At 55.3% G+C, this 12,745-nt stretch overlaps 1 protein-coding gene across 2 annotated transcripts in view; it reads left to right on the top strand.

Moving 5' to 3' along the window:
• Positions 1–84: 84 nt before the first annotated feature.
• Positions 85–12,745, top strand: part of PIP4K2B (phosphatidylinositol-5-phosphate 4-kinase type 2 beta) — a 21,763-nt gene continuing 9,102 nt past the window's right edge. For both annotated transcript variants that reach the window (XR_003536770.1, XM_027698904.1), the window contains exons 1-4: positions 85–264; positions 8,616–8,713; positions 9,913–10,009; positions 12,549–12,701. Coding sequence is in view for 1 of the 2 variants with exons in the window: in XM_027698904.1 (XP_027554705.1) it covers positions 85–264; positions 8,616–8,713; positions 9,913–10,009; positions 12,549–12,701 (528 nt within the window). In the remaining variant the exon portion in view is untranslated. The remainder of the gene's footprint in view (positions 265–8,615; positions 8,714–9,912; positions 10,010–12,548; positions 12,702–12,745) is intronic.

Genomic DNA, 12,745 nt, shown 5'->3' with positions numbered 1-12,745 from the left:
GGGGGGGGTGTGTGCGCCGGGCCGGGCGGAACCATGCGGAGGCGCTGGTAGGGGGGCGCGGGGAGGGGGTCGGTCGGGTCCGCCATGGCCGCGAACTGCGCGGGGGCCGCGGGGACGGCGGGGGGCGGCGGGGCCGCGCTGGGCTCGGCCCTCAGCGCCAGCAAGACCAAGACCAAGAAGAAGCACTTCGTGTGCCAGAAGGTGAAGCTGTTCCGGGCCTCGGAGCCGCTGCTCAGCGTCCTCATGTGGGGGGCGAACCACACGGTGAGAGCGGGCGGCGCGGGCACCCCCCACACACACACACACGCTGCCCCCGTTCCCCCCTCAGAGCCGGGAACACGCCCGGCACTGACCCCCGGGAACGGGGCCTCGCCCCCTCACACCCGGCCTTGCCCCTGATCCCCTTCGTCCCCCCCATCTCCCTGATCCCCCTTGTCCCCCTCATACCCGGCCCTGCCCCTCAGCAGGTGCCCAAACCCCCCCAGGTCAGACCCTTCCCCTCTCCCCCTCAGCCTGGGCCTTTTCCCCCACTCCTCCCTCCCCACGGCAGCTTTTGCCCCCCACACCCTCTCTCCCCTTAAATCCCAGCTTTCCCCCTTTCCGTGCCATCCCTGATCCAGCCCCTCCCTGGGGTCTGTTCCCGGTGGTGCCTTTCCTCCTGGGGCTCCTTGCCCAGAGCATCCCCGTCCCCAAACACTTCGGGGTCAGGGGTCCCTCCCAGACACGTCCCTTTGCCCCCCACACACCCACCCCCGGCACCTTTTCCAGCACCTCTTCCCACCGCCCCTTTTCCCAGGGATGGGGATGGGGAGCGATGCTTTTTTCGGTGCTGTTGCCCTGTCACACCCCCCTCTGTGGCAGCGGGGGGACCCTGAGGACGCTAATTTGTCACCCACAGCCCTGTCCCCTGTCCCAGCCCCTGCCTTCCCACCCTGTGGCTGTCACACACCCTCGTGTCACAGCCCGGAGGGGACACCCCTGCTCCTCACTTGGGTAATTATGTGTGTTATCTCCATCCCGAAAAAGAAAGGGCTTTTGGCTCCATCTGTCCAGCCTTGTGTCCCTTCGATTCCAGGCTTCAGCTTCCCGTTCTCAGGCCATGCCTGTGCTCTTGGCCTCTGTTCCTGTGGGAGCCAGTTTTAGGAGGGAGGTGGGAGAGGGTCCCTCGGGAATGTCTGTGCTGGCTCAGCTCTAATCCCCCTCCTTTGGCAATTCCTAAGGCCATCCTTATGTTTTCTCTGGAATATTCTGTGATGTCAGGCACAAATTCGTGCTGGAGAGGAGGATTCATTCCTGGATGTGGGTGCTGGATGCTGTTCTAGGTGGTCAGAGAATCCAGAAGCCTCATCCCTTCCTGAATTAATCCACTTTTAGGGCTCAGACACACCTATTTCTCCAGTGGATTAGTGGATGTTTCCTAGAGAGTGAAAGGGATTTGGGCTTAATATTATTTTTTTTTCCAGAAACAAATAACACACCAAAAAAAAGATCAGACTTGCATTCCTGGCTTGCCTGGCTGGAGTGAAAGCTTCCAAATGTAGTTCAGCACGGAGTCAAAGGATGTTCCAAGTGCTCAAAGCCTTGCCCAGGAAGCAGGATAATGAGTTTAATCAGGCTTTGATCTGTGGTGCCATTAGAAGCCCTGAAGAAATGGAAATTGGGGGGATTCTTTGGAGTTCCATCCCTGGCCTCTTAGGGACAGTTGTTGCTCGGTGGAAATTAGTCTTTTTTGGGGGTTTTTTTGTGTGTTTTGTGGTTGTTTTTTTTTGTTGTAGCTGTCTGGGTAGTCAGAGCCTGGCAGGGATTTGAGGCCCTGGATCAGGACAGTGGAACTTTGGGAGCACTTGGCTGTGAAATATTTGGGCAAAGGGAGGAACCAAGGCGACACTAAGCTGGTAATGAGATTATGTGGGATGTGTATTAGGAAGAAATTGCTGCCAGAAGGAGCCAGGGTATCCTGAGGGGCTGGGAAGGGGGGTGAGAAAAGTTCAGCTGTGACCTCCTCACCCTTGGATAGGCATCCAGGATTTCCCAGTAAATCCCTCCACCTCTCTGCCACGGTTCTCTGGGCTTGGGTGAGTCTCTGAGTGCCCAAAAGGGGCTGCTGGGACAGAGCTCTGAGCTGAGGTGGCTCCACTGACTCACCACCAGCAGCTGCTCATCCTGGGCTGTGTCTGGGAGATGATCCTGGTGCCCTGGTTATGTGGGAATTGGAATTCTGTGCTTCTGGGTTTGGACTGCGTGGAAATAATTTCAGGGACACCTTTAAACTTTGTTACAGGTCTTCTGGGGGGTTGTTTAACGTTTGGCTCCTGGAGCAGAGCTGGACAAGGAGGGGTGGGTGAGTCTCTTGGCTGTGTCCCTGGAGTTCTGCCTTGGGATCCTTGGAGTGGGAGGAGGAGAAAACAGCTCTCAGCACAACCCCGGGGCTGTGCCAGCGAGAGTCTGTCAAAATTACTTGCCTCTGAGATGAACTTTTTCACAGACAAATCAAACAAACAACCATTTTGTGCAATCCACTGGAGAAATTCCCGTGGGTCCATTATCCGAGTCTGGCAGCAGCTCGGCCTTGCCTTTAAACAGGCTCGTGAGCAGCTGGTGTGAGCACAGGCAGGGGATGGGTCTGGAGAGGATCAGGAGCACCCCAAGAACAGCAACTGGTCTCTGGAACAGCAGTTTTGGAGTGTTGGAATGAGGAGCTGGGTCTTGGCTGTCCCGGTGCTCCCCGGCCAGCGTTTGGATCGGGATCAGGGTGGGGCTGTGGCCTGTGTTAGTGGGGCCAGACGTGGGTGGTATTAGTCAAACAAGGACATTTTGGGCTAGAAAAATTCAGGGAGGGGAGGGGAGAGAGGGAAATGCAGCCACAGAGGCTCACCCTTGACTTCTGAGCTTTCTGTAGCACACTAAACCCAGCAGACGTGGAGATGGTTCCCGGGAAGCTTCGCTCGCTGTCGTCATGGCACTGGGAGAGGAGCTGCAGCTCCTCGGGGTTGGATGTGTGTGTTTGCTGCTCCATCCCTGCCCTGGATGGGTCCCTGTGCAGGGGATGGGAGAGCTGGGATGGTTCTGGAAGGGAGCAGCTGTCTCCCACCCAGCAGGGTGAACCCAGTGTTGTGTGGTGCTCTGGGAACCATGGAAACGGTTGTGAGGTGCCGGTTATGGGAGGCACTGGGATCCCAGGGAGTTTGGGGAGTGGCTCCTGGATCTGTTGGATAAATGAGCAGTCGAGTTGGCCAGGCTGTGATGATGCTCCTCAAGGTGCCAGTTCAGCTGGAAAGGCTCCCTGTGGCTCTGGATGCTGGCAGGGGCAGGGGGTGGCATAAACATCCCGTTTTTGTGGAAAGGGGGAGATCTGTTGGCCGTGTGGACCTTCCCTGAGGCAGCCTCCTGCGCTCCAGAGGCTCCAGATTCCTGGCTGGAGCAGCAGCCCATCTCCCAGGACCTTTAGGAGTGGTGCCAGAGCACAGCTCGTTAGTATTCTAGGGAAACAGCAGAACTGGGATTTGCAGCTCGCTCCTCCCTGCTCAGCAGCGTTGGGCTTGGTGTTGCCATGTTAATTGTAGCCAGAGCAGCATCTGCCACATATCAAACGCTCAAATCCCATAAATTGGTCCTGGCACGGTGGGAACAGCCTGGATCTCTCCTTCCCAAACCCCACTGTCTGCCCTGGCTCTAATTGACCTCTGGAGAGAGCAGCATATGGCCATGACAGCCCTGGTAATGACCGAGGCCGTGGCTCTGAATCCGATCCCAGTTAAATCAGGATTCCAGGAGCCCTTTCCCTTGCTGGCCGTGGAGGGAAAAGGAAGGTTTTCCTGGGTAGTTCAGCCAGGAAAATGGGGCTGGTTTCCCTGCTCTGCCACTGGCTGGTGTGGCCATGGGTGGGTCACTGAACCTTCCCATCCCTCAGGGTTTTTTTAGGACCAAGGGAAGCAATGGCTCTGCCCACCTGGACTGGGAGATGGTTCCCATGGTCCTGGAGCTGACAGGATGGGTGACAGGAGGGTGGCACTGATTCCTCTGCCAGGGCCCCTTTCCACAGGCTTCCAAGCACTTTATTTGGGAAGGGGTGGGTTTGTTGTCACCAGGGGCTGCTTTTTTTTCCCCCTCTCTTTCATCCCAGTGTCCCCAGAGCACTGGCAGGAATTATTGACTACAAGATTCATGCTCCCCTAGCGTTGCATGGGGGGGTTGTTAGCATGGATACTGATTAATCATGCTCTAATTCATGGAAAACAGGCTTTTTTCCCTCAAACCATCACCCAGTTCCTTTACTGTGTTAAGCAGCAGCAAAGTTCTGCTGCAGATGTGGGTTTGCCTCCGTGCTGAAGTGATTTTGCCATGTGTCTTTTTACCTCCTTCCCCAGAGGGATAATAAAGTTTAACTAATGCTCGCAAAGTACTTGGAGATGCCTTTGAAAGGCTTGGAGGGGGGAACAAAGTATCTTTATTTTCCCCAGCAAATTCCTGCCCTAAAGAATCCTGGAGAGTAGGCTCGCACACTCCATCAGCTGGATCTTGTTAGTAAACAAATTGCATTTTCCCATCAATTTACTAATGGTAATTGCCACTTTGAGGCTACAGTCAGGTTTTGAGACAAAATTACGCCTGGCCCGTTCGTCCCAACAGCTGTCCCTGAATGACATGGAATATTGATGTGCCTCTGATTGGAAAAGGGGTTGGCTTTTGGTGGCAAACACAAATTGTCAACCCTGAACTCCTGACTGGCTCAGGAATTCCAGTGACCAGGAAATAAAAGCTGAAGAGAGAGAGGGAGGAGATGTTTGAGGAGGTGTTTTTTCAGGCCTGGGAGGCCAGGGGTGGCTCAGGCACAGCTGATTTGTGCTGGTTGAGGGTGAAGGGAGCTGGAGGAGCTGCAGGGTTGAGCTCGGTGCTCTCGGGCTGCTGAAGAGGAGGGTGGGATGAAGGTTTTTCCCTCCCTCATCTGCTGTTGCCCCAAGCCCCTCATTGGTGGCACCTGCCTGCCTTTCCCTGGGATTATGTCCCTTTGATCTGCACCTCTCTCCTTGCTGGAGTGACTCTGCCTGAATTCCTTGGGAATTGCTCCTTTGTTCTCAGGATATGGTGGAACCACCGGAGAAATGGGAAAGCATCCCTGGTTTTGGGAAAGTCCCTGTTTTAGTGCTCCATGGTGGCAGTTGGTTTGGCTAAAATGGGTCTTGGTTTTAAATCCTGAGAGCCCCCGAGCCCAGGGTGTGTCTGAGCCCTTTGTGGGGCTCCGGGAATGTGCCATTCCCACTGGGAAAGCTGACCTGGGAGGGGCAGGGCTGGGGCCTTAGGTCTTTCTGCAAAGTGCAGGTGGCAAAATGCACTTGTAATGGTGCTTTCAGCCTGGGCTGGTCCCTCTCAGGGGTCTGTGCTTCTAGAAATGGAAAACTCGGGGCGTGACAGGACTGGGCAAAACCAGGGGCTCGTTTTTCAGGCGGATCCAAGGGCAGATCAGGACTAAAACTCTGGAATCCTCCCAGAAACCCAGCGTTGTGCTGGGTGTGGGGGCACATCCCTGGGCTGAAGAGCTTGTGCTCCAAACTGCCCGTTCTTTTTGCACTTTGGGGACCTCTGAAGCTTTTGTAGGGGTGTGGGGACATCCCAGGCACAGCTGTGCCTGCAGAGGGGACGCTCCAAACAGCCCAGGGGTGTCACTGTGATCCCTGCACCTGCCTCCTCCACAACAAAGAACCAAGACCTCTCTGCCCACCTTGTGCCCACCCCAAACATCCTGGTGCAGCCAAACTTCCTCCAGCCAGGAGAACTGTGTCTCTTTTTTCGGGAACGGGCTTCCCAGGAGCGGAGGTTGCCCGGAGCCCCTCCCTGCTGTGCTCCTTGCCGTGACCTTGCCTCCTGTAGCATAAATACCCCGAGACACACACTCTGCTATATATAATCTGCTCTCCACGCCCCTCCCCGGGGAGAAGGCGAGAGAGCAAACATGTGCCAGGCGTTAGTCACGTTGAGGCTGCTCTCAGATTCCACCGGGATAAGCCGAGCACAGGGATCCCTCCGGAGAGGTGATGGGTGCTGGCCATCCTTTAGGGCTCCCCGTGGTTCACTTGCTGCTGGATAATCCTCAGGGAGGGGAACTGGATGCTGAGGGTTGTGCTGTGGGAAGGGAGGGTTTGGGATATCCCCCTTCCAGGGTGGTGTGGGGGCTTCTCATTCCTCTTCCTTTGGGAATTGTCAAAAATGGGTGTTACTGTGGCAGCACACAGTGTTTAAAAAACAAACAAATTTAAAAAAACCCCTAACACAACAGCAAAAATAAACTAAACAAACCCATGTTTGCTTCCAGGTTGGTGTCAGGAGCAAAGGGCCAGTGCTGGCACCAGAAATGGCCAGTCCAGCTCTTTATGCAGGTTTTGGTGCCCAGCACAACCCCTGTCCTTCTCCCTGTCTCCTCCAGAGCCGAAATCCCGAAGCACCCAGAAATCCCTACGCAGCTGGAAGGGAGGAAAAGCTTCTGCAGAGGGGAGGGGAGGGATTTTCGTGGCTGTTGTATCCCGGGAGGAGCGGGAGCACCTCCGGAGGGAAACAAGGTATCCCGGTGCGCCATTTCTGCCAGTCAGCAGCGCGGCAACAGGTGCCGGGCTCGCTTTGAGGTTTGTGCCGTGGCAGAAACCAGGGCACCCGGAGCCGCCGGGAAGCGTTTGTGTGTCGGAATCTCTGCCAGGGAGGAGACAGTCTTCTAGTCGCTGTTCCCTCTCAGCCGTCAGCACCCTTCCTCCGCTCGGGAAGGAGCTGATAACGGCTTGTTTGTGCCTTCCCCAGCCGGGAGGAGGGCTGGGAGCAGGCGTGTGCCACCGTCGGGCTTCCCCTCTTGGGAGACAGCAATAATTAGTGGCTGGAGGCAGCGCCTCTGCCTTGCTACAGAATTAGTTGTTTTCTCCTCACCCCGAGGGGAAGTGGCTGCGTGGGACTGGGATGCAGCTCCCTGGGAGCTGGGAGATCCCTTCCTCACCTGGAGTCCTCTTCCTGTTCCTCAGTTCTGGCTCCGGGAGCAGCTCAGTGCAGGACTGAGCCTTGGCATTGCCCTCCCTGCTCCGTGGGGATTGCTGATGGTGTGTGGGGGTGACATTACTTATTTATTCCCCTGTGCAGTGTTTTCCATACATCCCAGAGCGTTTTATGGAAGTGCTTAGTGCTACCCTAAGGAAGAACAGGGCAGGGCTGTGCTACCCTAAGGGAGAACAGGGCAGGGCTGTGCAGAGCCCCATCCCTGCTCCCAGCGGAGCCGTGGCCGGTTCGCTTCCCGCTTATCTGGTGTGTGGGATGGCTGGCTCTGAAAATAGCCATCTTTTTTTCTGTGGATGTGTCTTTCTCTCCAGTCTGACGTGTGTTAAATCTGGTCTGGTTTTTCGTGCTGGGGGAAAAGGGGGGTGATAAACAGGGACCTCACAGAAATGGCTCACGGAAGATCTCCGGATCTGATGGTCCTCGTGTGGTTGGGCAGGGATGTGGCAGCAGTTTGGGCAGTGCTGTGTGTCCTGTTGCACGCAGGGAACGGGGAATCCCAGAGCTGGAGTCCCTTCCCTCTCAGCCTGATGACTTGGCCCCTGTTCCCAGACAGCAGGGAAGTTTTCCAGCAGCTTTCCAAGCGTGCTGGAAGTCACTTGACCTGCGGAAGATTTTGGTGTTGGGAACAGACCCCAGGCCTGACTCGTAGCCAAACCCTGCTGTTGCCAGTGTTGTCTGCCTCTCTCTCCAGCATTACCTGCTTGGCACAGTAGTTATGGGAACGGAGTTGGAATGAAATTGCTTCCTAAATCCAGGCTGTTTATAGCAGCTCAGTGAGATGGGAGTGCTGTGGAGTCCCTGGGAGTGGATGACACCAGGGCCCTCAGAAACACCGTGCCTCTTGACCTGCTCTTGATTCTGGCACAGCCTTGTCAGTGCATGGGCTTGTGTGGGGCAGGGCAGCTAGACACAGCCCAGAGGTGGATTTCTGTTTTTCTTTAATTATTATTATTGGTGCTGTCGCTGCTGGGGGCTGCAGCACAAGCCTGTCTGTACAATAGTAGCTGAACGTTCATTCTTCTGCTTCCCTGTGTTCCTGTGGCTGCCACACATGACTAAGGAGCGAAAACAATCTAGTGGAGTGACTCATCCCTCCAGAGAAGGTGGGATAAGAGCAACAGGAGACAGCAAGCATGGAAACAGCATCCATGGGGAGCTGTACTGGGCTGCACCAAAGCTCCCAGAGTCCATCCACGGCCAAGACTTGGGTCATCAGTGACCTGTAACAGGGAGAACCAGTTAAGAAACTGGCTGATGCAACATTTCCTAAATAAAGGCAAAGGGGGGCTTAGTGAAAACATAAAATCTGCTGTTTCTTGGTCTGTAGGTTTGTCTGGGTTCTCAGCTGTGTCTTGGATGGTCAGTGGAAGGTGAAAGGATGGAAGGAGGTGAGGACTCGGCACGTGATGGAGTGAGATGGTGCTGTGGCTTTTAACCACGGTGTTCTCCTGGTTGCTCCAGTCTGATGGGTTCCAGTGCTCCCAAACCAGCCTCTGGGGTGTTTGGCATCCCTGTAAGTCCACTGACAGTCCCTGCAGGGCAGTGGAACAGAGGTTCGAGTCTCCTTTTCCCTTCTCTTTCAGATCAATGAGCTCAGCAATGTTCCCGTCCCTGTCATGTTAATGCCCGATGACTTTAAAGCCTACAGTAAGATTAAGGTGGACAATCATCTATTCAACAAGTAAGTAGGTGCTTCCCAACCTCTTGGTCCCTAGTGAGAGCTCTTTGCTGTGGGGCAGCAGGGGTGGTGAAGGCCTTCTGGGTTGTTCCCAGCTGAAATTCCAAGAGGATCTGGCGTGGCTGGACACGAGCCCTGAGCCTGTGCCCTCTTCAGACCCCTCACCAGGACATGCCAGGGGTCAACCTGTCACTGAGATGCTCTTTTGTGGCTTGGTTTCTTTCCTTTGAGGGATAAGACTGTACCCCTGGCCCATGGGGTGTCTGTGGAGTTACTCCCATCTCCTTTTCCCAGAAGATCAATTTTTGGAAGCCCTTCTGGAGCCGTGATGGTGGCTGGTGCTCAGAGCCGTGTTCCCCACCCTTGCTCTGTGTGAGTGCAGGGCTGCAGCACTCCCTGATTAATCCTTTGTTTTCACTGACTTTCCCAGGGATCAGCTTTGGAGAGTGGGAGTGTGATTGGAAAGTTTGTCTTCCCTGGCACGTACAACGTGCAGTATCTGCTCTTCCCTCTTCTCCTACGTAGATTTTAGTTTCCCACGTTTTGGTGCAAAGGATCCTCGCTGACGACGAGCTGCCAAAATCTCCCACCGTGTCCAAGCAGGACCATCCTCTCTGGGCAGGATCAGAGCAGGGCAGGGAGCAGATGCAGCTCTCAGGGACAGGGAATTCTGTGTGTTCCAGGGCAGCCTGGCAGCAAAGCTGGGTCTGGAACATGCCAGGCTGGAGCTGATTCCCCCCCTCTCCCCCGTGCTCTGGGTTTGTGGCGCGTTGACCTTTCCTTTGACGCGCGAGTGATCTGATGGGATCTGAAATCAGAGCCCACCCACCCCCCTTCTCCTGCAGCTCCTCATCCTCCCCAGTGACAGAGCGTGCAGGGGGCAGCTGTGGGGCTGCACAGCACGAGGCAGCAAAGGAGGGGCAGAGAGAGAAATGATCCTGTCAGGTCTGAGCTTGTGACAGAGGAGGTTGTTCTGCAGGACAGGCATCCTGTCAGTCAGGATCCTGCAACCATCCCCATGGAGAGATGGCTTTTGCAGGCATCCAGACATCCCTAGTGAGGGGAAATACCTGCAGAGAGGGATCCTTGTAGGTGGGATGGGGTGGGATATCCCTGGGGGGTTGGCAGAGAAGCGGGAGAAAAATCGAGTTTGATTTCACCAAGCTGATGGTTGTTACACACAAATATCTTTTCTGCCCCAGGGAGAACTTGCCAAGTCGCTTTAAATTTAAGGAATATTGTCCACTGGTGTTCCGGAACCTCCGGGAAAGATTTGGGATCGATGATCAAGACTACCAGGTACCAGCTCTTCCCTCCCTGCCCTCCTGACACCCTTCCCTGGGACAGAATAACCAAACTGGTGGAGAAACCAGGGTACAAACATTGTTATCATCAGCTTTTCTGGGTTTGTAATGGTGGTTTGAGTGGTTTTACCATAACCCAAGGGCCCACAGCAGTGCAGGAGAGCTTGCTGTGGCAAGCACTGGGCAAGAGGAGAAGGAGAAGATGGTCCCTGCTCTGGGGAGTTTAAACCCAGGCGTGAAATAGGAGCCGCAGTGGAAAGGAAGGAGCTGGAGGATGACAAAGATCCAGTGTGGAACATCTGCAAGGAAAATGAGTCTGGTGTTGCTTTACAGATTCAGGTGAATCTGCTGCTTGTCCAAGTGTGCGTGTTGTTGAGTTGGGTGTATCAGGGTGGCTCCTGCTCTGGGACACATCCCCTGAGGCCTTGGAGGGGACGGACTTTTTGGGGGCTTAAATCCAGGGAGGGAGAGAGAGAGAGAGAGAGAGATGTCACAGCTCCTGCTGCTGCAGCAGGGCCACCCTTCCACACGCAGCAGGAGGCTGCCTGGGGATGTCAGAAAGGAGGGGAAAGCCCATGCAGAGGGAGGGAGGCTTTGATGACAGCCTGATGGCCTTTGGCAGGGCCGGGATGGCCGGGAATCAAACCGGCGTCCTCGGCTCCCGCCGCCGCTGATGGAGGCGGGCACAGCGCCAGGACCGGGGCACCCGCTGGAATATCCCCGGGATCCACCAGCCAGGGAGGCACGTGGGGGACTCCTCTGAGCATCCTGCACTGCGTGGTGGGGAGAGGAGGTGGGAGCAGGGCTGTTCCTGCTGATCCCACCAAACCGCTCCACTCTGGTCCTGCGTGTGTGTGCCCCCCTCACACCCGTCTGTGTGACGCCCTCCCCGAGTGTGCCCAACACTCTTGTTGCTTCTCAGTGCCCTGCTTCATCATTCACACTTCCCCTGCTGTCCTGAAGGGTTGTTTCTCCCATCTCTGGGGTAGTTCAATTTCTTAAAAAAGAAAACATTAATTGAGCTAAATTCAAGGTGGGTAAAATGTGGGAATGGAGCCAGGACACTAAATATTAAACACCCCAAGTGTGGAAGAGGTGGGAGATACAGGCAGGGAACCGAAGGGCCGTGAGATTGGTAATGCTCTGTGTGGTCACGATTTCTGCTTCCCAGCTCCAGAAGAAAAGCTCTGTGGTTTTGAGGTGAGGGCCTGATTAAACTGTGCAGCACAGGCTCCCTTGCAAATGTCAGCGAGAAACAAGGGGATTTTTCCCTTTGCCTTTATTTTCCTGACGCTTTCTAAAACCGTTGGCAGTGGTGGAGTTTTTCCCCCCCCGCTTCATTAAAGTTTTAGAAGCTTTAAATGCTTCATTCTGAAAGGAAACCTCTCGGCTCACTTGCAGCGTGACACGGTAAATCCCTTTTTCACAGCAGGCTCTGTCTGTGCCTGCAGCTGAGCAGGCTCCCTCTGCTGCCAGCTCTCCAGAGCTGAGGGGAGAGGAGAGAGCAGTGGAGCTGTCACCTAAAAAAATAATCCATCCTGAAACACATTGTCCAGCCCTGAGGTGCTGGATCTGCACCTGGCTGAATTATCCAGGTGTTTGCAGTGCTGTGCTTCAGAGCCACAGCTCTCCACTCCCTGCTTGGACCTGTGGCAGGGAAATGCTGGTGGGAGGCTGTTGGTTGATAAAATGGCTCCTGAGCAAACGCTGGTGACTGGGCAGGGTGGAGATGGAAGGTGGAGCTTGGGAGTGATGGAGGGGACCAGCAGGAGACAGGTGACCTGCTGGGCTCGGCAGGTGTGAGGAGCAGTGGCTCTGACTGAGGGATGAGGCTCCCACTGCCTGGGGAGAGGCAGCAGAGCAAAGAGCTCATCTCGTGGCTGGGGGAGCGTGGCAGATCCTTGCTGTGCAGTTTTCCTGGGATTTTCCAGTCGTGCTGCGAGTCTGAAGGGGAGCTGCAATGTCTCGTTGCTAAGGGTGGAGACAGGGATATAAAGACAGATGCTGCTGGTTGTCGGAAGAACAACCAGGCTATTTATACTCCCATCTTTTACGTCCCATGGCAAGAATAGCAGGGGCTGAGGGTGGCTTTTGGCTGCAGGATGACCTGCAAAGAATTCCCACTTTGGCCAGTTTAAGCTGCTTTGCCATGGGAAAGGCAACAGGCCATTTCATTAGTTTTGTTCTGGCTTTCCTTAAACCCCAGAGATACCCTGACTGTTGTTCCATTTCCAGGAGGACATGCCAAGAGCTCTGTGTATTCCGTGTCTTTGGTAAAAAAAGTGCCCTCAAAAACACCTGCCAGGTGTTGGAGTAAATAAAACATGTCAGCAGGTAAAAGGCCCAGATGGAAGCCCTAAAACCATCCAGGTTTTTAAAAAGCGTGCCCAGCACACGGTTACGGGGACAGAACACACCCGGAGTGTCTGTTCCAGGAGTTGGGTCTGCTCACCTCGCCTCCCAAGGCTGCCCTTCCTTCCCCAGGGAGGTGGCAGAGCCCCTGCCAGTCCCTGCCCCTGTGCTTGCCCCCCCAGAACTCGGTGACCCGCAGTGCCCCCGTGAACAGCGACAGCCAGGGCCGCTGCGGCGCCCGCTTCCTCACCACCTACGACAGGAGGTTTGTCATCAAGGCCGTGTCCAGCGAGGACGTGGCGGAGATGCACAACATCCTCAAGAAGTACCACCAGGTACGGTGAGTCTGGAACCCTGGGAGATGGGCTGCAAACACCCC

This window comes from Neopelma chrysocephalum, unplaced genomic scaffold (genome assembly GCF_003984885.1).
Source record: "Neopelma chrysocephalum unplaced genomic scaffold, ASM398488v2 Primary Assembly neopelma1_134, whole genome shotgun sequence".
In the NCBI taxonomy this organism is placed as follows: Eukaryota; Metazoa; Chordata; class Aves; order Passeriformes; family Pipridae; genus Neopelma; species Neopelma chrysocephalum.
The sequence above is the reverse complement of the archived record's forward strand: the minus strand, read 5'-3'. Positions and strand labels throughout refer to the sequence as shown.